This window comes from Choristoneura fumiferana, chromosome Z, assembly GCF_025370935.1.
Source record: "Choristoneura fumiferana chromosome Z, NRCan_CFum_1, whole genome shotgun sequence".
Lineage (NCBI taxonomy): Eukaryota > Metazoa > Arthropoda > Insecta > Lepidoptera > Tortricidae > Choristoneura > Choristoneura fumiferana.
Genome location: NC_133472.1, coordinates 9241669 through 9267300, shown reverse-complemented (window position 1 = coordinate 9267300; position 25632 = coordinate 9241669). Strand labels below are relative to the sequence as shown.

The 25632-nt window shown below is 38.2% G+C and overlaps 1 protein-coding gene across 2 annotated transcripts; it reads right to left on the bottom strand.

Annotated features, from left to right (window-relative positions):
* Window positions 1–2884: 2884 nt before the first annotated feature.
* Window positions 2885–25596, bottom strand: LOC141426370 (uncharacterized). Of its 2 annotated transcripts, none has more exons than XM_074085237.1 (4): window positions 25363–25596; window positions 6498–6561; window positions 4539–4657; window positions 2885–3064 (listed from the first exon to the last, which is right to left on the bottom strand). In XM_074085237.1, exons 2-4 carry the CDS (start codon window positions 6533–6535, stop codon window positions 2925–2927), a joined length of 297 nt encoding a protein of 98 aa, XP_073941338.1. In that variant the 5' UTR covers window positions 6536–6561; window positions 25363–25596; the 3' UTR covers window positions 2885–2924. The 2 variants fall into 2 exon arrangements, with proteins under 2 accessions (XP_073941338.1, XP_073941330.1); XM_074085229.1 differs by lacking the exon at window positions 25363–25596 and adding an exon at window positions 9358–9433.
* Window positions 25597–25632: the final 36 nt, after the last annotated feature.

The window sequence follows — 25632 nt, the reverse complement described above, 5'->3', positions numbered from 1 at the left end:
TTTATTCATTTAATACTTAGGAAACATTATTTCGTTGAATACAATTTAAAATTGTATAAACAAATATCACTTGTTATTAGTTGACACGTCATAATTAAATGTATTTATTACATGCATACTTCAAAATGTATCGTTATAAGTATTACAAACGGCAAATATAGTGTCGGCACGGCGACTCGCTTTTCAGTGTGATTTGGCACGTGGTACTTAACGTGGGAGTACGGTATTTGACAACTCATGAATTGGTCATATTATCCATACTTAATATTATAAATGCGAAAGTGTGTGTGTGTTTGAATGTTTGTCCGTCTTTCACTGTCGAAACGGAGCGACGGATCGACGTGATTTTTGGCATAGAGATAGTTTATGGGCCAGAGAGTGACATAGGCTACTTTTTATCCCGGAAAAATGCACAATTCCCTGAATTCCCGAGGGAACAGCGCACGATAACCGATTTCCACGCGAGCGAAGCCGCGGGCAAAAGCTATAGTAGGTAAATAAGCTTTCATTTTTTTTCGTTCAATAACACGCACCGACCGACAAGCTTTGATTTATAAAAAAAGGCAAAAACCGTAATTCACCTTGTATTTTTTTATTGACTGCTAGCTTATGCCCGCGACTTTGTCTGCGCGGGTGTAGGTTATCACGCGGTATATCCTCTACCGGAATAAAAAGTATTCTTTGTTGATTCTCAAGGTTCAAAATATCTCTATACCAAATTTCATCAAAATCGGTTCAGTGGTTTCGACGTGAAAGCGTAACAGACTGACGGACAGAGTTACTTTCGCATTTATAATATTGGTAGGGGTCGGGGCGCTAAAATATTTCGCGATCCCCCGCGCCCTCATCATATTGGAACAAATGCGGTCTTTCAAAAGTGCATCGCAACTAGGGCATCGAAACGGCTCAATCTTGGAGACCCGGGTTTTCTGGTCTAAGAGTAATCAAAACCCTGGGTAGACCGGTTTTTTCGAGCTTTTCGATCTTTTTGTTATAATTTTTAAAAATAAAATATACTATGACTCATCTATCGATTTTCTACACTAAGTACCTACAAAAAGTAGCCATCATAAACCCACTAAAAGACCCGAACAGGGAACCTAGAGCACTCCACTCAGTGATCGTCATATCCAAGAACCAAGATGAAACGGGTGACGAGGTCTAAGAAAGAATAAGGAAAGCAGTGGATGCGAAGGAAGGTTGGATACGGGTGGAAAAGGTGAGGAAGGCAAAAGATAAGATAAGGTAATAAAGGGCTGCGGCTCGGAACAGGAAAGAAAGCCAATCAGGGAGCGTCTGGAGGCGTCCGGAGAGCACCTCGTCGTTGAGGACATTAAAAACAAGAACCCGCTTCTGATACTGAGGGACGTACTGAAGATCCATAGCGACGACGAAGTCCTTAAGGCCCTCATAAATCAGAACTGGGAGGTCTTTGATGGCCTCAACGAGGTGGAAAACCGAGTTGCTGTAAAATACCGGCGCATAGCGAGAAACCCTCAAAACTGCCACATTGTGCTAACGGTCTCACCCAGCATATGAAAGAGAGCCCTTGACACCGGAAAACTATGAGTCGATCTTCAGAGTGATGGTTGAAAATCAATCCCCGTTGGTGCAGTGCACTCGATGCCTTCGATATGGACAAGGCAAAAAATTGTGCAAGGAGCCAATCCACTTATGTAGTCACTGTGACGGCCCCACACTTAAAAGCTGAATGCTCAGACGTACAGATAGGCGAGAATCCTGTCTGTATAAACTGCACCCGGGCAAAGATATGGCGAACAACGGCCACAATGCCTTTAGTAACGAATGTTCGGTAAGAAAACGGTGGGACGCACTGGCAAGGGCATCCATAGCATAGCATAGTATTAAAAGTCAAACCCGAGTTTTTTTGTAATTGTCGAAACCGGGAAAACCCAGGTTTTTCCGGACCGGGTAAACCCGGGCTCGATGTCCTAATCGCAACCTCCTACATACAAGGCCACGACCCAAGAGTAAAAACCCTGCACTAAGCAATAATTTCTTTCGTGTGCATCGAGCAGATAGATTATTGGTGTCATGTGAATATAAAATCCCAATAATACCGATAATAACCTTTTTTTAAGATTTTGCCAGGGGCGGACGGTGAGTTTGTGGGGCCCTGGGCTAATACTACTTGGTTGGGCTCTAACTTATTAATCAACTAAATGCAATTTGTCAAAAAATTGTTCGATAATGATACAATAGCGATTTAGTGACCACTTGCGTTGAGTTGGAAACTGAACTTTATTATTTCATATAAGCACCTACGTCACAATTTCCATTGTAATTATTGAAAATACGACTAGCTTTAAAAATATTCTTTGACAGATATGTATTCGATAGCTGCTTTTGATTCTGTGGTAGTTAGTATGCTCCAATATAAATGGGGCGTTATTAAGGGTTAATAGAGGTCGGGGGCCCTTAATTCATAGAGCCATGGACTGCAGCCCAAAAAGCCCTTATTCTTAGATCTGCCTCTGGATTCTTCTCTCTTCATACCTTGATGTTAAAACTATTAGGTAGGCTACCCTGTCTGTAGCCCTTTCCGACCGGCTTGATACAATCGTGCACCTTATCCTGAGCGCGCGTGAATCATCGTTTCACGAACCACAATAATGAATTGACATTTTAGAAAAAAAATCGGAGAAACAGTTTCTCGGCCGGAAAGGGGTAGGTAGGTAAGACTCGAAATATTTTTAAGTATGCCAACAATAAATCTTTAATATATAAAAATGAATCGCTATTTCCCTTGGTCACGGCATCACGCGTGAGCGGCTGGACCGATTTCGCTAATTCTTATTTTGTTGTTTGCTATTGTCAAGAGAAGGTTCTTATAAAAGATTTAGAAAATTAAAAAAAAACTACACGGGGGGCCAAGCCGCGGTCACCAGCTATATTTAATATTTTCAAACGAAATCTGGGTTTTTGTGGCTGCCCGTGACTATAAAGTGGGATTCGTCGTAGTCCTGATCCTCGTACTTGAAGCCGTGAACGTAAGCGAAGTTGCCGAAGTACAGACAGTGCTCATAGTTGAGCGGGGTGAAATCTGCAAATGCGAATGACCAAATAATTAAACTAGTTTGTTAATGTCGTTAGGAACTCGAAACAGAAGATCGGATTTATTTCCCTTTCTCATGTGAATCTTCAGGAAAACGAAGAAAACCGACGAGTCCCGAGCGACATACACACGTTCTAGTTGTAAGTACCTACTGTACGTTCGGGGATAAAAAGAAACGTGACTTCATTTTAGCCTAATAAAAAAAAACAGCCAAGAGCGTGTCGGACACGCCCAAACCAGGGTTCCGAATCCATTACGAAAAAATTAAGTAATATTGTTCTAAGGATTTCGTATTTTATACGGAATCTTTCAAGTTTAGGTATATTTTATACCTTAGGCTGCTATTTGGGCCAATCAACTTTTTTACAGACACTAATCTGTCCGCGACATTTTCCAAACGATTGCAGATTTTTGTGAGTAAACATGTTTTTTTGTAATTTAATAGATGGTGTACATGAATACATGCTATCCTATGTAAGTTCAACCGATTAAACAGTGAAGTATCTTGTTGGAAGTACGATTTATTGGTAACGCCAGAGACAATTTTGGTAACGCAGGAGACGCCCAAAGTGTTGGTAAAATAATTGATTGGCCCATTTACTCACAAACTACTAATAATTCTCAAGCAAACTTAGCCGTTATAGTTTTCCTTGAAAGATTGATATACTTAATACCATCCGGATTTTTTTCAAATTTTTCCACCCACCGGGTTAGATTTTAGAGGGGGGGGGGCTCGATTTTAATGAAAATTTGCAATTTAAGTTGAATATTTCGCAAACAAATCACTGAATCGAAAAATCGTCTTAGCAAACCCCTAATGGTTTTAAAAGAACTATCCAACGATACCCCATAGGGTTGGATAAGAAAAAAATATCACCCCCACTTTACGTCTATGTATGGGAGGTACCCTAAAATATATTTTTTTTAATTTTTAATTGAACCATTTTGTCGGCATAGTTTAATTATATATCCGTGCAAAATTACAGCTTTCAGCAAAGCCTCGGACGGGCAGATAGACAGACAGACATGGCAAAACTATAAGGGTTCCGTTTTTACCATTTTGGCTCCGGAACCCTAAAAAGGAGAAGGATATAAAACCTGTAGTATTTTTTTTTAAATTTGGGAGTAAGATAGTTAACACAGGTAGAAAACGTAGTAAGTAGGTATATTAAAGCAGCGTTTCCACCAGAGATGTACCTACGATGATGTGTTGCGAGGAATATGTTAACCTATAGAAACGCTTCATTTACCACCACCAGCTTTCCACCAGAGATGTGCTTTGTGAGGATGTGTAAATGAAACGTTCTATTGGTTAATGAAAAACACATCCCTCGCAACACATCCTCGCACATTATTGATGGAAACGCTGCTTAAGCGTCCGAAATCGCGTTGACAGCTAATTTAGTACCTAGGTATAGGCATATATAGATAATAATTGTTAAATGAGCGTTATTCAACATACCAGTTCCCTCTATGCAATTCTTCAGGTCCATTATGCAGTGGTTGTCGAAGATGTAAGTGGAATTGGTGCTCATATCAAACGCACATATCTTTTGCATGTACGTCGGGCAGACGCCGCATCTGCGAGTCAAGAAGGTTCGTTAGCTTCAAAGTAGGTCGCATGCAAAACGATGCTAAGAAGGCGAACAGGAGTCAAGTCCGGGCACCCGGGGCGTAAGCGACGCACAGTTTGGGAACTACTACTAAGTTAGAACACAATCATGGATTTGCACCCCACTACTCGTAGGTGTGCATGCCAGCTATTTTTTGCTTTGTTTTTTTATTAGTGACAAATTACTTTTTTAGGTTTAAGTAAATATATCGCACCTTTAAAATGAAACTGTAACAATTTGAAATATTCACATTTCCGAAATAAATTTTAAATATAACACAATCTGGTTGAAGTCAAAGTCAAAGTCAAAATATCTTTATTTAATTTAGGCTATAACAAAGGGTGACACACTTTCCAGGCCCGGATAATACCGACCCTGTTTTTTGTGTACACGCCCATACTCGTAGAAACTGACGTGAGCTTCTATAGGCGTGTACACGAAAAACAGGGTCGGTATTTCCATCCCGGTATTATCCGGGCTGGGAAAGAGTGTCACCCATCATCCATAACAAGCACTTATGAATGTCAAAAAAAAATCTACCACCGGTTCGGAAAAACCTCTGTTGAGAAGAATCCGGCAAGAAACTCACAATATTATTAAATGATATCTAATGTTGAATTTAAAAATGAGAAAATTTCGAATTATATCAATTTAATTTTAAAGGTGCGAATGATGTATGGAATAATGTTTTGAAGATAATTGAGAATACGAGATAAATACTAACTTTTCCGACAAAATACGACGGCAAAACATTATTCAATACACTACGAACAAATAATATCATTTGTTCGTATATCGATATTATTTGTTCCTAGTCAATCCATACTTCTATACTATATTATACTATACTATAGGTACTAATATTATAAATGCGAAAGTGTGTTTGTATGTTTGTGTGTTTGTCCGTCTTTCACGCGTGATTTTGATTTTTGGCATAGAAATAGTTTATGGACCCGAGAGTGACATAGGCTAATTTTTATCCCGGAAAAATGCACAGTTTCCGAGGGAACAGCGCGCGATAACCGAATACCACGCGGGCGGAGCCACGGTTAAAAGCTAGTACATCTATATTTATTTGAAAAAGTTCACTTGTTTTGTATGAGGCATCGAGTAAAATTTGCGCGAACCTACGATGATCGCACATTCGCGTTCTTTCAGGACGATGCCTGAGATAGAAAGTTAGAAGTTGAGATCTTTAAAACGGGATTGTATGGTAAGTACTGAATTTAAAGCCCAAGAAAGAATAATACAACTAAAATAGTCGAAAACGAACATAAGAGACACTTCCCTACTTATTAACGAAATATTTATACAAGCTTTTTTTTTCACTTCACCTCGGATACTTTATTTGTTTGTTTGAAATATTGCAAGTTAGTTTTGATTCCCTTGTAGTGGTCGGACTAAATTGAAATTTGGAATACCTACATAATATACTTAATAACGGACTACAATGCAAGTAGATATACAGCCAGCAAAAAGTACAGTCAGAAAAAAAGTTTCTAATTGACACAATAAAAGTTAGCAAAAAGTATTTTTATCAGGGCTTTGAATTATTGATAAACTAGCCGTTACCCTCGATTCCGTCTGCGTAGAATTCGTTTAACGCTATCCCGCGGGAACTATGCGATTTTCCAGGATAAAAACTATCCTATGTCTGACCCGCTCCGGGACTCAAACTATCCGTATAGTATACCGAATTTCATCTAAATCGGTGCAATGGTTTAGACGTGATAAAGTAACAAACAAACAGACTTATGTACAAACTTTCGCATTCATAATGTAATATTAGTGGGATGGTGTCAAAATACCTGTGACCATCAGGGGCTGGGAATTGTTTGAACTCCATGTCTGCTTCATGGCTCTGGCAATGACCTGCAATGAATAAATATCATCTAGTTAAGCGTTACTTGCACCTAATTACTTCAACGATAACCAATATTATAAATTCTCATATCTATATCTTGACAAGTTCGTATGTGACTCTCGATAAAACCCTGTTGCAGTCAGCATTTGCCACACTTACAACCACTCATAATAGGTACCTCGTATAGTACGTTTTATAGTTGTTCGGTAAAAAAAACATAAGTAAGTATTTACCATATTTACCTTTGATATTTATCTATAGGTACTTTAGGTATTACCTACGTACACTTTACTAAAGAGTGACGTCACTGGCGCCATCTTTGTATTTTTTTGTTTGACAGACAAAAGAGTCCGTGTGAAAGCATCAAAGATCACATTTGTTTTTATCTGAACCTAAATGTGCTTTGATCACATTGTATCTAAAACTCTAGATAGATAATAGAGGGGGAAAACGTACATAATGCGGATCACCTGATGGAAAGCAATCACGGCCGCCCATGAATCCCTGCCAAAAGGGTATCACAGGTGCGTTGCCGGCCCTTTGAGAGACTGATAGGCTCGGTTTTAGGGTTCCGTACCCAAAGGTCGCCAACGGAACCCTATTACTTAGACTCCGCTGTCTGTCTGTCTGTCCGTCCGTCTGTCACAGGGCTCTATCTCTTAAGCTGTAATAGCTAGAAATGCACTTGAAATTTTCACAGATTATGTATTACTATGGCCGCTATAACAACAAATAAAATAAATATTTAACGTTATTTTTTTGCCGTGTTTTGCTCGATATTAAATAACGGCAACCGGTAGAGGCTTGAAATATTCACAGAATAATCACTTTAAAAATAAATAATCAAATTAAAATAAAATGAATATTAAAGGGGGGCTCCCATACATAAACTTGTTTGTTTTTGCCTTTTTTGCTAATGTTTAATGGTGTATAGATAATGGTACGGAACTCTGCGTGCGCGAGTTCGACTCGCACTTGACCGGTTTTTTAGGGTTCCGTACCTCAAAAGGAAAAAACGGAACCCTTATAGGATCACTTTTTGTCCGACTGTCTGTCTGTCAAGACAAGACGTCGAGACCCTTTTTCTCGGGAACGCGTGGTCGTGGAGGTATCAAGCTGAAATTTATATCAAATACACTGTCCCCCAAAAAAAAAACTTCTAAGCCAACGCAATCAAAAGATGCAGCCGTTTATGCTGCAAATTTCCGCAAATTTTCGAAACTTGCAAGGGAATGAAAACCTACAAATTTGGTATGAAGGTAGCTATTATAACACAACCAACTAGAAAAGTCTGAAAATCTTGATTTTTTGTCTGTCTGTAAATATCAAAGACCAATATAATCTGACCCCACACTGCCTACATTTTGCTTAAGAGTAGGGCTCTGCATACACTAGATCAGTAGTTCCCAAACTTATTTTTCTCGTGGACCACTTTCAAAATTTACTGGTTTCGGTGGACCCCCTGCGCTACATTTCTACCACATTTTTAAAGTCGTAGTCGCCAAAAATAAAAATTGTGTCGCTTCTGAGTTCTGTCTAGTCGCTTGCCTATTAAATATTATCTGCTTAGTTAGGTACTTAAAACAATGTAGGTAGCCCTTATAAAAACTATGCTTACATTTTGGCTCTTTACTATCAAAAGCAGATACATTTTCGTGGACCCCATTAACATCTTATGGACCCCATTTTTGTTCACGCCTACGTAGACCCCAGCAAGTCTCCCGTGGACCCTGGGGGTCCACCTGGACCACTTTGGGAATCACTGCACTAGATGATTTAATTCACTCGGAAAAAGCGAGAAATATCTTCAAGACACGATTCCCGTTTACTTACATACCTATAAATGTGTACGGAACCCTCGGTGCGCGATTCCGACTCGCACTTGCCCGATTTTTTTTAACGATCCCAAGCTGTACCGCTCCGAAAACGCTGTCCCAGGACACTGGTTCCATGTTTTATTCGTGCGTGGAAAAAAGTTTCGCGTAAAGCGGACGGTGTTAGATAATATGTACATAATAAACTCTAAATAATTAATAAATAAACAAATATCATGGGACACTTGACACCAATTTACCTAGTCTCAAACTAAGCAAAACTTGTTGTACTAATGAGGATGATGTAGGGTGGATTTTGTTATTGTTTTACACAAAAGCCACTGAACAAATTTTCATGAAAATGCGGAATACTATTTGTCTATGAAAATTGGTAAAGCCAAAACTAAACCAGCAGTGTAACTATAATAATACGTAAAATTGGTATCGCTATCCCATGTGATACAAAGCCAAAACTAAACCAGCAGTGTAACTATAATAATACGTAAAATTGGTATCGCTATCCCATGTGATACAAAGCCAAAACTAAACCAGCAGTGTAACAATAATAATACGTAAAATTGGTATCGCTATCCCATGTGATACAAAGCCTGAACTAAACCAGCAGTGTAACTATAATAATACGTAAAATTGGTATCGCTATCCCATGTGATACAAAGCCAAAACTAAACCAGCAGTGTAACAATAATAATACGTAAAATTGGTATCGCTATCCCATGTGATACAAAGCCAAAACTAAACCAGCAGTGTAACTATAATAATACGTAAAATTGGTATCGCTATCCCATGTGATACAAAGTCAAAACTAAACCAGCAGTGTAACTATAATAATACGTAAAATTTATGTGACAATGAAGTAGACAAAATAATTCATATTTGATGCATGCGTGTATTTTTTTGAAAAAATGTGATATTTTTTATCAATTCAATAAAAACATTATTTCTTGCGGGTAGAATTAATAAATAATTTACCGAATATGGCGAACAAAGCCGACCACTGCAACGTCGTAAGAAGCATGACTTTTTAATTATAGTGTACAAATAACAATTCTTATCATTTAATTAAATTGGTTAGCCACCTACCTACCTACTCGTATCGCTCATTTTCATTTTGTATGCAGCAATTATGTGAGGAATATAGTCTAGACCGCCAAAACTGTACGTTCACAAATACATATAATGGCTAAATACATAATAATGGAGCGATCTTACGATGACTGCATGTACAGTGGAGCGCGTGTTACATATTTTGAGGTTTTAATTTATAAGAATTTATAACTATTTTATTGACTACACCTGCTTCCATTATCATCCGAACTACAAATCTGCTGTAGGTACCTATCAAGTTTCAAGTCGATGCCATTAACGATTAATATAAAGAGTTCCCTCCTACGAAAACGAACCCGATAAGAACGAAATTTCTTCCGTAGTGTTGTCGCGGCCGTTAATAAATGCCATCCTTGTCTATTTATGAACGCTTTCTGCTAGAATAAGCAAGCGAGATATAGGTCTACCAGTTTATATTTATTAGTGAAATACGACACCCGCCAACGACCGGGAGCCGGTCGCTTGCCACTCAAGCTTTGATGAACGAACTACGTATTGATGATCGAAGCACTCAAGGGTTTTTTGACAGGCTGCCGGGAGCCGGTCGCGTGCCAAACAAGGGTGTGCCGGGACTCGGACGCTTGCCACTCCAAGGGTACGTTGTGTGTGACATTCGAACGACATGAATAAGCCACTGAGGAATGATTTTGCCAAATTAACTCTTAGTTTAGAAGAGGGGGTACGGATATCAATCAACCAATATAATTGAATAATTGATTAATTAATACAACAAAATGAAACGACAATTTTAATTGCCATACATTGCATAGTGCCATCTCTTGGGGAACTGAGTAAACATCAAGTCACGACATCAGCGCCACCTAGCGTCCGCAACCTTTTTGGCTCTGATGCTCTGACGTTTTGAAATTTCATCGCGACATTGTAACAAAAATCAAACAATGAAACCTATAACGTATTAATTTATAATACAAAACTTTTTAACAAAAAAGAAACCGACTTCAAAAAAATAAAAAAAATAACAAAAATAGAACTGACTACAAAACCCTTGAAAATATTTTTCTGGGTAGGTACGTACCTACTAGCTCGAAGTCGGTGCCTCAGCACGAGCCAGCAGGAATGGGACAATAGTCGTCTACCTCTTTTACATACTATGGGTTTCAATCCCTCCTGCTAGGTCGTGCTGAGTCACCAACTTCGAGCTAGTACGTACCTACCTAGAAAAATATTTTCAAGGGTTTTGTAGTCAGTTCCATTTTTTGTTTTTTTTTGGAGTTTGTTTTACTTTTTTGTTAAAAAAAATCTTTATTTCTCACTTTTTAGTGATTCGTAGCCAAAGTACATCTCACAACGATTCCATTAAGCCCAAACACTACTTAGTTGCTTTGTTTTATAACAGAGTTCCGTTGCCTACCTTCTGGCTTCAGCATCAGATCAGTTCGAAAGAATCATTAACTTGAAGCTTCTTTTTAGTCGCTTATCTAGGTATATTAATCATGATCGTTTATAGACGAGCGAGCATTACTTAGCTTTGATGAGTTCCATTGGTCATCAAGGTCTGAATGTAAATGCTCATCTTAATGCTAATAATAAAAATGCCAAAATCGCCTTAGGTGTGCCTATAAAATTTGAGGCTTTCCCTCGATTTCCCGAGGATCCCATCATCAGATCTTGACTTGGTGACAATGGGACATCCTCAGAAGAATACCCTTTCGATTAAAAAAAAAATTTTGAAATCGGTCTACAATTGACTGAGTAGGTAATCGGTGAACATACATAAAAAAAATAAAAAAATACAAATTTGGAACATAGAACCTCCTTTTTTGAAGTCGGTTAAAAATTACTGTGATACCATAATTTGGGTGGACAAAAGGGTGTGAATTAATTTTTGGTCATTAAAATTAAATGAGATAAGTAAAATTTATTCAAAAAGTGTGTTTTATTTTCGTTATGTCAGGGTTTGTTTACTTCATGTAGTCAGTTCGTCCGCATATGAGTCTCATTATGCACCAGCCACATAAACAACTATTAGCAATCCCCTAATGATTTTAAAAGACCTATCTAACGATACCCCACATGATAGGGTTGGATGAGAAAAAAAAATCACCCCACTTTACGTCTATGGGAGGTACCCTAAAAAATTTTTTTTTAATTTTTAATTGTACCATTTTGTCGGCATAGTTTATTTATATATCCGTGCAAAATTACAGCTTTTTAGCATTGATAGTCCCTGAGCAAAGCCGCGGACGGACAGACAGACAGACATGGCGAAACTATAAGGGTTCCGTTTTTGCCATTTTGGCTCCGAAACCCTAAAAAATACCTATTTAGGATTAACATGTTAATGTGTTGATTTCTGCCTTCACGCTACCAGCGAGCGTGCCCTGTATCACGCGCATTCAAGCCGTGTCGTGACTAATTGTCAACATGTCCGTCCGATCCTATCACGGATCCGCGACCTGTGCGATAATTATAATGAGACGGGTGTTTTGCTTACCTACATACTGCACCGTGCACTGTGACCCCAAGGTACGATAAGCCGGCGTTCGAAGTCCTTTAATAGCTGCTTTTAAATTCGCCGCCATCTGATGCATCACTGAGTTTCACACCACAATCCCGTGTGCAATTATCAAAATCGATTACTTACTCTTAGACAAAACACTTGCGCAGGTCAAAAACAGGTCATAGGTATTTAAGAATGCAGTTGTAATTAAGTTAATGAGGTGATCATGCTTTCACCTACCTTCAGTTGGTTTGGTCGGAACTCGGAAGGAATCTGTCACCCAGAATGCGGACTCGAGTGAAAATGGTATGTTGTCCTCTGATATAAGTAAAACTTATTAGGTATTTAGGTACGCCAGTTAGGGAAGTAAATACCAAAGTTAATATTCTTGGCATTAAATCAAATAGACACATTTCGTTATTGTTATGTACTATTTACTTGCTTACGATGTCCCTTGACATGTTAAGCCTGTATTACCTACATGTTAAGGTATGTATGAGGTAATAGTAGATTAGATAATATATCCTGAAAAGATATCCCATTAACTCGAAGAAATGGATGACACCATACAGTAGCTGTATCAGTAATTATCTCGCTGATATTTCATTAAGAAGGATCAATTAGTTTCATAGTCAATAGTGACGCAGAAAAATGTTTTCCTTGTACAGCTCTACTTCGATCTTCAAATGCCTGGCCTGCCAATAGCCGTTTAATATTGCGCAATCACAGACATTTACTCGCCAGGTTCCAGTCGCATGAATAAATAATAAACCACATAACGCAACGGCCCAAAATATAGTATTAAAACCGGCACTTCATCAACACACAACATGCACAACAGGCAAAAAGTAATTTCGGTAACTTATAAGTAAATACGTATAGGATTAAAAAAATTAAACCCAACTAAAACCAAAATCCTACAAATATGTCTTAGTTTCGCCTGTTTTCTGAAAAAATAAATAAAAATAAACATTGTTTTTTTGAGACCAATTCCAATTGCTAAAATCAATTTTCCGGTTTTTTTAAATCTTTACACGGGATAAAACGAACACAAGATTTTTTTACTAACTGACTCAATAAACGCAGTAACTCAACTATTTTTTCACGCTCTTAAAATGTTACTTTAGTCTCTGCATATCAGGATTAAAGCTCCTTTTTATTATCTAGGAGTACTTATTGTAAGAATTTTATTACGGTTAAATACTTACTTCAACAGAAATAAACTCAAAATAAATAAAAAAAAACTCCAAAAAACCATCTTAATTTTTGATTGCTTAGTAGCAACATCTCTAGTCCGGGTGAGCGGTTAGTTCCAATGGAGTGCTGAAAGTTTCTCGATGTGGGCTAAAGCATAGATGTCGCTAGGCTAGTGTCGCTGCTTAAGTGACTAAATAAGAAACAAACAAGCTGAGATATGTGGTGCATAGGAGAAATTTGTGTCTGTATTCCTGTCCAGTGGTGGTGTAGCGGTATAGCACGCAGCATGGAATGCTGAGGACCTGGGTTCGATTTCCAGCGCTGGTCTCGTTTTCTGGTTTTTCGGTGCATCTATGTTTCAGTTTGTATTTTCGATATGGATTTTACGGGATGTTCACCGATTACTCAGTATCATCAGCAAATTGGTATACTGGGCCCTGATGGAATATTTTACACATGCCATTTACATAAATAAGATACTCCGTTGGTCCGAGTATTAAGCCCTGCGCTTGGGCCATATTTGGTTGGAATTATGGCACTTAGCTCACCAGATATGCTGACAGTAGGTATTATACCTGTTACTATGATCGTTTTTCAGAATATCCAGAGCAAGACCCTGTATACCATTTTGCTGCATTTTTTTAAATAGTTTCATAATTCAAGGTGTCAAACGCAACATGTTGTATATTCTCTAGATATCTGTTAATTTCATCTGCAAACGCTGACGAGATACCTAGTTTTTATACCGGACAGTTGCGTAATCCCCTCGGGACAGCGATACGCGAAATCATGGGCAAAAAACAAGTAAGTATTACTTACTAACAAGTTACTAAGCCTGAGTAATTTCGGTATAAAGTTGCAATATTGTGTGGTAGGGCGTTGTAACTGGATCCGACGACCTTCAATGCCACGCTAGCTGCGTGTCAGCGCATTCAACAAACCCTCAAGAATTCCTTAACTCACTCTGCCTGCCCCTAATCGAGGCGACAGCTCTTCGAGAAAAACGATCCATAGAGTAGAAATACCATAAACGGGACTTATCACGCTAAACCCACGAGGAATATTTACCTCCCCTTTATTTTTAACCCCCGAAGCAAAAAGAGGGATGTTATAAGTTTGAACGCTATGTGTGTCTGTCTGTGGCACCGTAGCTTTTAATAAACGGGTGGACCGATTTGAATGCGTTTTTTTATTTATACCTATTCAGAAACTTCATAGTTTTGCCATGTGTCAAGATTTTGGTACCTACTTCATAGCGGCCGTTGAATTCTTCTTAATTTAGTAATAATAAAGTTATAAAAATGTAATTTTTAACCCCCGACGCAAAAAGAGAGTGTTATGAGTTTAACCGCTATGTGTGTCTGTATGTCTGGCTGTGTGTCTGTCTATGGCACCGTAGCTCTTAAACGGGTGGACCGATTTGAATGCGTTTTTTTTTATTTGAAAGCAGGTTTTCTAGCGATGGTTCTTAGACATGTTTTATCAACATCGGTTCAGCCGTTTCAAGATCATCAGCTCTTTTGTTCGCTGCGGTAGGAATTTTTAGACGCATAATGGGTATTTACTTTACCTACTTATTCAAACATATTTGGGACCTATTTGGATAACTATGCAAGATTATGGAATTCTCGGCCTGTTGCTGCAGAAAGGATATCCAGAGCACTAGTAGGTCTAGGTACACTCTTGATAAAACCATAGCAGATATATCGTGTTTGGATTCGTTTCGATCAGTAATTGATTCTACATACAATGCAGTGGTGGCAACACGACGAGCTGATGCTGCAGCCAGGATATCCAACACACTAGTACATTTTTTTTTAAATATATCAGTTTAAAAAACATGAGATAAAAAACTTAAATAAAAAAAACCCCGACAAAAAAAAACGAAAAGTAAAAAAACGACCGAAATTAAAGCGCCGCCAAAAAAGACAACTAAAAAGAAAAAATAATTATGCACTAGGTACATAGCTGTTGCCCGCGACTTCATCTGCGAAGAATTCGTTTATCTCTATCCCGCGGTTACTATGCTGATTTCCCGCAAAATTAGCCTAAGTTAATAAAAAAACATATGTACTTTAGTTTCCTGTTAACCTTAGTGGTCCCCCGACACCGACGACGCTTAGATAAAAAAAAATACTAGGTACTTATACTAAATTAACTTAGGCTAATTTTGCGGGAAATCAGCAAAGCCCACGCGGGATAGGATATATACTCGTATTCTTCGCACATGAAGTCGCGAGCAACAGCTAGGTAGTGCATAATTATTTTTTACTTTTTTGTTGTCCTTATTGGTGGCATTTTTTTCATTTATTTTTTAAAGGAACTTAAAAAAGGCTTTATGTTTTCAAAAGTAAAAATTAAAAAATAATTACGATAGTAGCATAAAAGGTAAGTATAGTTAAGGTTTAGGTATGTCTTTTTAACGTGCCTTGAGACTTTTTTATACTTATTTTTGCTGCTAATGTTATATCGGTTAACAAAATACGTAATTTCCAATATCTTATTCATCTAATATATTATCCAATACATCTATTGTTGGATTTTAAATGATAATTATTTAAAATCCAATTTCTTGATAATGTGATTTAAATAATCTTATTTTTTTTTCATAATAGAAATTAGACGTATTACAAAATAATCACTTAAGTGTTTTTTTTTTATTTCCTGTTAGATATATTGGTGGACCCAGCTTGCGGGTTTAACATATTTTGACTGTAAGTTTAAGGTGACCCGGGGCTATTGTAGCTGGAAGGATATTGCATCTGAGCCGTCTGATGGCGTCCTTACGACGCCATGTTCGCCATGTTCATGTGTGTTGTGTGACGACAGTCTTCTGGCGAACACAACGTAATGGGAGGGTGCGAAGTACTAGGTGGGGGTAATGAAATCTATCGTAGCGCTCATAGTGGCCAAAAGAAGAAATAATCTAGGCTCTGTCATCCGTCATACTCATATGAATCTGTCATTAACAAAGCAATTTGTGTAGACTTTAACTACCTAATTTTAGTACTTAATAGGAGTTTGTATTATGATGCGAGCTTGAGTTATTGAACACTGTCCCTGTTTTGTTCTTAATTCCTCTACATCTCGGACATGTCCAGCAACAACTTTCTTTATGAAAGGGTTTGTGGTTGAAATGTTATATTGAGTGATACTCACAAAACCGGTCTTCAAAATGATTTTGATCTGAAAACGATATTTAATTTATTACTAGCGATATAAGAACAATTATATAATTTTACTATTATTCAAAGAAACCAATAAGATAGCTTGATCTATTCGTTTTACAGTAAAAGTACAAGTACTAAACATGAAGTATACAAACCCTGACATACCGAAAATAAAACACGCTTTTTGAATAAATTTTACTTCCCTCATTAATTTTAATGACCAAAAATGAATTCACAACCTTTTTCCACCCAAATCACGGTATCACAGTAATTTTGTATTATAAATTAATACGTTATAGGTTTGATTTTTGTCACAATGTCGCGATGAAATTTCAAATCGCCAGAGCATCGAGCCGAAAAAGTTGCGGACGCTAGGTGGCGCTGACGCTGATGTCGTGCACAGAGCCAATAGGCCGAAAAGAATATGGCGTCGTAAGGACGCCATCCAGCTACAATAGCCCCGGGTCACCTTACTGATAACATTTTTGCTAAGAAAACCGGCCAAGAGCGTGTCGGACACGCCCGAAATAGGGTTCCGTAGCCATTACGAAAAAATTAAGTAATATTTTTCTAAGGATTTCGTATTTTGTACGGAATATTCCAAGTTTAGGTATATTTTATACCTTAGGCTGCTATTTACTCTTAAAATACTAATAATTCTCAAGAAAACTTAACCGTTATAGTTTTCCTTGTAAGTTTAATATTCTTACTACCATCCTGATTTTTTTTTAATTTTTCCAGCCACCTGTTTAGATTTTAAAGGGGTGATGGGACGCTCGAATTTAATGAAAATTTGCACTTTAAAGTTGAATAGTTTAGCAAACAAATCACTGAATCGAAAAATCGTCTGAGCAACTCCCTAATGGTTTTAAAAGACCTATCCAACGGTACCCTACAAGATTGGATGAGAAAAAAAACATGGTGAAACTATAAGGGTTCCGTTTTTGCCATTTTGGCTACGAAACCCTAAAAACACCTATTTTAGGGTACAATTTTTTTTATCATCTTCCGGAAGTCCGGAACCAAATTTTGGTGGATTCGAAAATATGTATAGGTTCTTAAAATTACACGTAAAAGCTGTATACAAAAAAAATGCCTTATATAATAAATAAACTATAGAATGACTCGGCTATAAGATCACATCATATACTTACCTATTTAGTATAAAAAATTTAGAGGTTTTTCCGGGCCGAAACGTTTCAAGGGACTTAAATGTCGAATATATTTATTTAAAATAAAGGTACAATATATTTAGTAACTAACCCGCGATGCCAAGCAAATCGTGCTTTTTATCGTAACTACTGGTAACTATTCATTAGAAGTACCTACCAACCAACCGACCGCCAAGTTAAGCATCCGTTCATAGTCACGCTGAACAATCATTAAAATAATGAACATGTAGTCGACTATCCCACATTGAAGACACGTGACTTATACATAATATTTAAAGAGGTCCTCGCTACAAAATATAGAGTACCGGCTTGCAATTATTTTAATAACTTAGGTATAGATAGGTATTAACTGCTAGAATATATCAGAGTATAGATAGTGCCACGAGAGTTGAAGTGAATGATTACACACACACACACACACACAGAGAGAGAGAGAGACAAATAGCTGGATTATTACATTTTAGTCATTAATTTCATTCATTCTCCTTTTGTGCAATCAGTTCTTTTTTAACTGTGTGTGTAATCCATTCACTTCAACTCTCGTGGCACTACTTATCTAGGTATATTCCGATTTATTCTAGCAGTTAATACTTAGAATACTTACCTACTGCATTCTACAATCGAGGTCAAAAATATCTTAACACTTTAGGGTGCACCAATCATGGACATGTTAAGCACAGTAGTATTCAGTAATGGACAGCAAGGATTCAATGCCTTATAGCTCACCATTCATGAACTTTACCAGTTATGATCATCAGATCATCATTTGTAATTATATTATTATGAAAAAATGACTTTCTGCCAAGTTTCTTGCGGCGCATTCTTCTTGGCAATGATGGTCTTTCCGAAAGCGCTGGTAGTTTAAAAAATGACGTGTAAAAGTGCCCATTGCGGCCTATTTACTGAATAAATGATTTGAATTTGAAGTCAGTAGCATCCGTTTCTTAATATTGGGTTAGCGGAAAAAATATTTCATTATTGGTTCCTGTCCATGACTGGTGCCGTCACCCTAGTACCTTGTCGCTGTAAGCCTTCTCACAATTTTATAAAATTGAATTCCAAAATTCCAAAAATGAAGTGTCAGCGACAAGGTAGTAAGTACCTAAAGTGTAAACATAATCTTTGGCCTTGTACCTACTCATAACTTTTGTAACACGCGAATATAGCTTTTGTTTTTGTTGGTGATTAAATGTTGGAGGGTGGGTTTTTCATGAAGACATACTAAGTCGCACAGGGACCTTACGTATAGTGACGGAGTAGGAAGTGTTGTTCAAAGGACGTGTCGGTTCGGTTTTATTACAGCGCCCTCGTGGCCGGCCGGCCGGCATGTGGCGCTACGCTCTTGTCGGAACGCGGGCATGGGCGAGTGGGCGAGGCGCCACTTTCACTGCTGCGCCTGAGAGGTAGGTACAGATACCGGCAAACATCTTGAACAAATGGCTTTGCCTGCGCAGAAGCGATTTTTAGGTATCGCTTTGTTTTTTACTTAATAAAAACACCATGCCACGACAAAATAATGTGATTTTCAAAAGGCAAGCTAGAAACATGGTGTACGACGTCTATTGCTTCATGATGAAAGACGGAAAGAGTGACATGGAGACAGTGAAGAATACTGCAGATGCTACAAAAACGTCTGTCAGCACTGTCAGACGGATTATCAAGGAAGCGAAGAGCTCTGACTTACTCACTGTGTTTCGCACACTAACAATCTATAAAAATTAAAACTAACTATTTTTAGAAGTAGATTTATCTACGTAAAAAGTATTCTACAGTTTAATTAAATAGTTAGGTACTTTTTTTGCTCGTATGTGTACGGTGCGGTGCGCAAACTTTCCCCCACTCCCTTGTTTAATGCTCAAGAAGTTTGCCGGTATCTGTACTACGAAGTGCAAAATTCAAGCTTCGTATCTTGCCGTCCCGCTGACGCTTAGATATATTTCAAACAAGAATGAGAGGGATAGCACGGCACGACACGAACTTCGAATTTCGTAGTGGCCCCTTTGGGCCTCGACTCGCGCCCTAGCTAGCGTCCGGCTAGCCGAGTGTAAATTACAACAAAAGTTTGAGCAATTTAGCTGAAAGTCGCACTATCCCTGGAATAACCTGAGTCTTGGCTTGCTAATATTACAAAACTAATTTTGTAAGACATCACCTAACTTTCAGCTACTAGTTAGTAGGCCTTTAGTTTTGTAGTCACTCAAGTTATGTTACAAGAAACATTTTTTTTAATTGTTAGCAAAGCTTAGTGGCACTGGTGAAAACGCAGTCTAATTTAGTTGAAATGTTTAAATACTCTATATTGAAGAGATTTGGAGAACAATCAGAGTATGTCCTGAGGCCTTTTATACACTACTTATCAGTGCCTTTTACAGTAGCAGTGAGTCTGAACTGAACGAGAAGTAGTACAATTTTGCATAAAATAGGTTCCTAACTACCTCAAATTTGTCATGTCATTCCTTATAGTTACGTTTGCATTTACAGTAAAAAAAATCTTAGTTTTTTCCATCATGTTTTTACCTGTTAACCTAAGAGATCTAATCATCTGCCTGTCTAGTCGGCGTTAAAATATGATAAGTTTTACAATGCTGTTGTAGGTTTCAGATCTTAACCCGAGATACACACACAAACGCGCGGATTGACGTGAGATGTAGGAGTCTGAAGTCTGATGTAAATTTTGACTGATTTTATAGCATTTAGCGCATGTTTAGACGCTGCGTGCAGAGGACCGACGTTTGAAAACAAATCCGAGAATATCATTCGACAGTGTAGGGAATTGGGATGTCCCAATTTTTGACAACATAAAATAAATCGAAAACCATTTGAAAATCAATGTAAATGGTATCTTAAAATATCCTATTCTTTCCAAAAATAAAATAAAAACTATAGGTTATTTTTTTTTTGGTGCATCCCAATTGATGAATTTGAGACGTGAGGACAATAAGTGAAAATTACAGCTTCTTTATTTTTACAACTAGGTACTTAGTGAATTTTATATCCCATCTGTAGTGGTACATTATTTGTCCCTTTCCGCCGATCAAAACAACTTCAATTACAGTAAAAAAAGGAACTATTTAAAATCATAATCCTACTAATCCTATCCTACTAATATTATAAATGTGAAAGTTTGTATGTGAGTGAGTGTGAGTGATTGAGTATGTTTGTTACTTCGTCGCGCTGAAATGGCTGGACAAATTTGGATGAAATTTAGCAAAAAGTTAGTTTATAACCTGGATTAATACATAGGATACTTTTTATCCTGATATTCCCACGGGATAGGAATAAAATCTCTAAATAACAACCGCTGGGTTTAGAGTCATGAAATTTGGCATGGATGTTTTAATTTAACGTCAATGAGAACCACGATGTAATTTTAAGAAATTCACACGAGAATTTAATAAAATCCCGGAATTTCAATTCAACTGCTGTATCTAATGATTTACTCGTGCGAAGCCGCGGGTAAACGTTAGTAAGGTGCTTTAGGGTAATTCTGTAAACGGGGTTATTCCATTTATTTAAAATTTCTCCTAAACGTGTTGATGTTTAACCACTGGCAGCACTTAAATGGACGCCCTATTTACCGCTCCTCGCGTCTCTCCAGATGATGCGAGGCGCTGACATCGGTTGGACGTGCAATATATATTTTTTTGGATCGAGTGCATTTTCGTGCCAAAAAATTAAATACGAAATAACCCCAACACCGCTATCTCTAAAACCTGATAAGCTACAAGATTGAACTATTAATGTTATGACAAATAATCGTTTTTTGCGAATGACTGTGTCAGTCTAAAAGGCCTAGCTATAGTTTAAATTTTTTTCCCGAATTACCCCTTTAGGGGTTATTCCAGTGAAGTGATTCCCGAAATAACCCCAGCTTACTTTAGTATGGTAATTGTCTGAGGTATTCAAACTTTCAACTTTTCAAGATTTTTATTTTTTTATTTGTGGTGTAAGGGGGCCAACCTCCATCTATGGACCCCAAGCCAACCTTACCTGCCCGTGGTGCACCCTGCCGTCTAACAGACTGAGCTCTGGCAGCTGGCTGATTGCGGCATAGCGCAGCCAAAATCGGCACAGTTAAGTCCCCGGGCCTCGGATGGGCTGCAGCATCGGCGGTGCAATAAACTGTGCCCTACGATCGCCAACTCGCATGCCCAGTGTGGGGATTATGGGCAAACCCCTACCAGAATGAAGCGCACGGCAAAGAGATGGCCCCCAGTTCCCGGTCGCCCCGCTATTCCTTGCCATAGTAGCGTTCATGGTAACGGCGGGGCAGAGGATGCTAAGAATCCCGGGCGATCCAAGGCTACCTAAGTAAACTGACCCTGGCTACGTAGAACGGACGGACTTTTAGGACTCTTCTAGCGCAGTTGGAAGTGGAGCTGGAGAACATAAGGTGGCATATTCAGGAGTTAAGTGAAGTACATAGAGAGGGAGAGGGCACCATCATCTTAGACTCGGGCCACCTTCTGTACTTCCGCGAGGATGATCAAACATCACAGGTGGCGTAGGGTTCCTTGTTAATAGGTCCCTCTCTAACAACATTAAAGAAATCTCCAGTGTGTCGAACAGGGTAGCGTACCTGATACTTCGGCTATCAAAACGATGTAGCATGAAGTTTATTTAGTTGCTTGCATACTTGCTTCTTTGAAATGATTATGGTTCACGCGAGCGAAGCATGCTCACTTGCAAGCTTGCTTAAATGTTTGCTTGCATGCTTGCTTGCTTGCATACTTGCTTGCAAGCTAGCTTAAATGATTGCTTAAATGCTTGCTAGCATGCTTGCTTGATTGCTTGCTTCATTGAAATGTTTATGGTTCACGCGAGCGTAGCCGCGGGTAAAAGCTAGTTCAAAATATAAAAGTGACATGGCATTTCTAATTGTTTTATATACTTACTAGTATATTCCCGCAGCTTCGCTCCTCTCCCCCTATTCTGCTATTCGGGGCGGAGACAAACTCTACAATCCACACATCAAAGATCATAATAATCTGTCCAGCTGTTCTCGAGTTATAAATGGTGTAACTAATCCAGCTTTGTTTTATAATGTATGTAGATTTAATATTCCTTTGCGGCAAATTTTGAGAACCACATTGCGTTTGTGGGGTTATTTCGGAATACAGAGATTGAAAAAATCTGTAACTATGGATATTACTAACGAAATAAAAAATAAAAATGAATGAGGTAATTTCAGCCTAAAAAGAAATATGAACCTTGAGCCAAATTATAATAAAGTCCACCTTTCAATAACACGCAGAATAACCCCGCTATATTCCGAAATAGCCCCTGTGCAAAAAAAATAAGTAACTAGTTTTTGAATACCAATATTTCCATAAATCAATCATATTTAGAAACTTTTTATATAGTATATAAGATCGATTAGTGGAAACGACAGAAATATCCTAAGACTTCAAATATAATGTACCAACTTGGAGTGATTAACGAAATTACAAACGTCATGTCAACTCATCAAAAATCCACGTGGAATTACCCCAAAGCACCTTATTACAATAAGTATTAAATTAATAAAACTACCATCAACTTAAAAAACTTACATAAAATTAAAGTAAAACCTAAAACTAAAACAAATTCCCGAAGATGCTGGCAGCGTCTCCTCTTTGAATAGCCAAGCTAATTCTTTGTCCGAAAAAGCTGCCAGCTCTTCGGTGCACGTCTGATACTTACCTTTTCTAATCTGTAGTTGTGTAGCAAACAATATCTAATCTAAACAAAATTACACAACTTTTGAAATAGTTTGTGTCCAAATTACATTTAAAAACCGACCAAGAGCGTGTCGGACACGCCCGAAATAGGGTTCCGTAGCCATTTCGAAAAAATTAAGCAATAATTTTCTAGGGATTTCGCAATTTGTACGAAATGTTCCAATCTTAGGTATATTTTATACCTTAGGCTGCTATTTACTCTTAAACTACTTATAATTCTCAAGGAAACTTAACCGTTATAGTTTTCCTTGTAAGTTTTTGCTATACCATCCTGATTTTTTTCAAATTTTTCCATCCACTGGTTTAAATTTTAGATGGGGCGGGAAGCTCGATTTTAATGAATATTTGCACTTTAAAATTTGAATATTTTGCAAACAAATCACTGAATCGAAAAATCGTTTTCATATCCCCGTAATGATTTTAAAAGACCTATCCAACGACACCCCACACTACAAGGTTGGATGAGAAAAAAAAATCACCCCCACTCGGTCTATGGGTGGTACTATAAATATTTTTTTTGTATTTTTTATTGTACCATGTTGTCGGCATAGTATAGGTATATATATTCATACAAAATTACAGCTTTCTAGCATTGATAGAGCAAAGCCGCGGACGGACAGACAGATAGACATGGCGAAACTATAAGGGTTCCGTTTTTGCCATTTTGGCTACGGAACCCTAAAAATAGATCCCCAGGATGTAAAACTGAATTGCCATAAAAGATCCTTGAGGAACGCTTTCTGAATCATTTACTTACATAATTAATAATTACTTCCTCTGACGATATTAGTATTGAAAAGGTTCCTCCGCTACTTATGCCCGGAACTGAGCAGACCATTCCTACTACGTAAAATTTGATCAAAATATCTGAACACGCTTCAATTCTATGCCGTTAACAATAGTGTCGTATATTTTACAATATATTTTTGATCAAATTTTTGCTCACAAGTTTATGAACTCGACTGGACTCGACCTAAAAAAATGTAGTCTTTTTTATAAACATAAATATATATTTAGTCATCATGACAACACGAGTTTGTGTTTTTAATTTATTAGTATATCTTTATAAATTCTTAATTGCTTTATTGATAAGCTAAAGGGCTGTTATCAGTTATCACAAATACAAATAGACACCCCATATAATACATATTGCGCCTCGTTGAAAACCGTAAACTCAGATCGAAATGCCATTGCGTTTGCTACACTGCTTTATATCAGCTTTGACGATTGCCTTGTTTGATGAGCTATTGTGTTGAATAGCATTGATAACTACTTAGTACCATGTTAACTAGTTGACGGGAAAGCGATACATTATTTATTACTAAACAAAGGCACCCTGTTGTAAAAGAGCGCATTCCTTTCATTGATAGCAGAGTAAGCCGAGGCTCTGCTCGCTCAGAAGATATTCATTCAAGAGAAACTGAAGTCCCATTAGCGATTCCTTTAGTAAATCGCGACGCGCGCGTTGGACTTGGACATAAACACACGGACGTGTGAGGGGGCGGCATCAGCGAGCATGGCGCGGCGCTTGACGATAAATTATACACGCACACAGACACATTGTACGACTAACCACCAGGCCCACACACACAGGTCGTGCACAGGCGATACACACAAGAGCAGGTATCTACAGGCACGCATCTGTACCTATCTGTTGATCCAGAACACTGGCAGTGTCCACAAACGAACGGACATATTTTTATTTGTGGTTGCTGGTTACATAACATTAAATACTTATGCAGTAACTGGGCAGCGCTTTTATATCTGCTGGCATGCCTATGTTTTGATAGCTCGATGCCTTACTTTGTCAGGAGACTTACTTACCCCCTGTTTCACCATCTACTGATTAATTTTATTTAACGGATAAATGTGATACCGTCTCTGTTTGTTTTGTTCGAATAGACGGAGACGGCATCACATTTATCTGTCAAATAAAATTAATCAATGGGTGGTGGTGGTGCACGTACCTACTGTAAGTATATAAAAAGGTAAAACAGGTAAAACAGGTTTACTTTACTTACTTATTGATGAGAAACCAAAACTTTTAAAAATGAGTGACCAATCTAGTGACGAACTAATTTGCATCAACTGTCTGTCACACGACGGGTGTTTTATTTTTCCTTGTTCTTATTTTATATGTACCTACTTACCTGATCCGATGAGCTATTCGGTTCCGTCCGGTAAGTAAGTTTCCATCAGGCGTGTGTGCGTGGAGCGCCAATGTGTCGGTGGCCTGGCGTGGAGTCGTTTTCCGAGAAGCGGTTAGTGTGGCGCGGGCGCAGCGGCGCGGCGGGGCGGGGGCGCCTGCCGGCCCTGCCAGACAACTTGTCGGCTGTCGCTGCACCCCGCTGCCCGGCGGCTTCTGGCCCCGCTCTGCCTCTCAACAAAGTGCTTGGCGCACCTACCGTCTAACCTGTTCC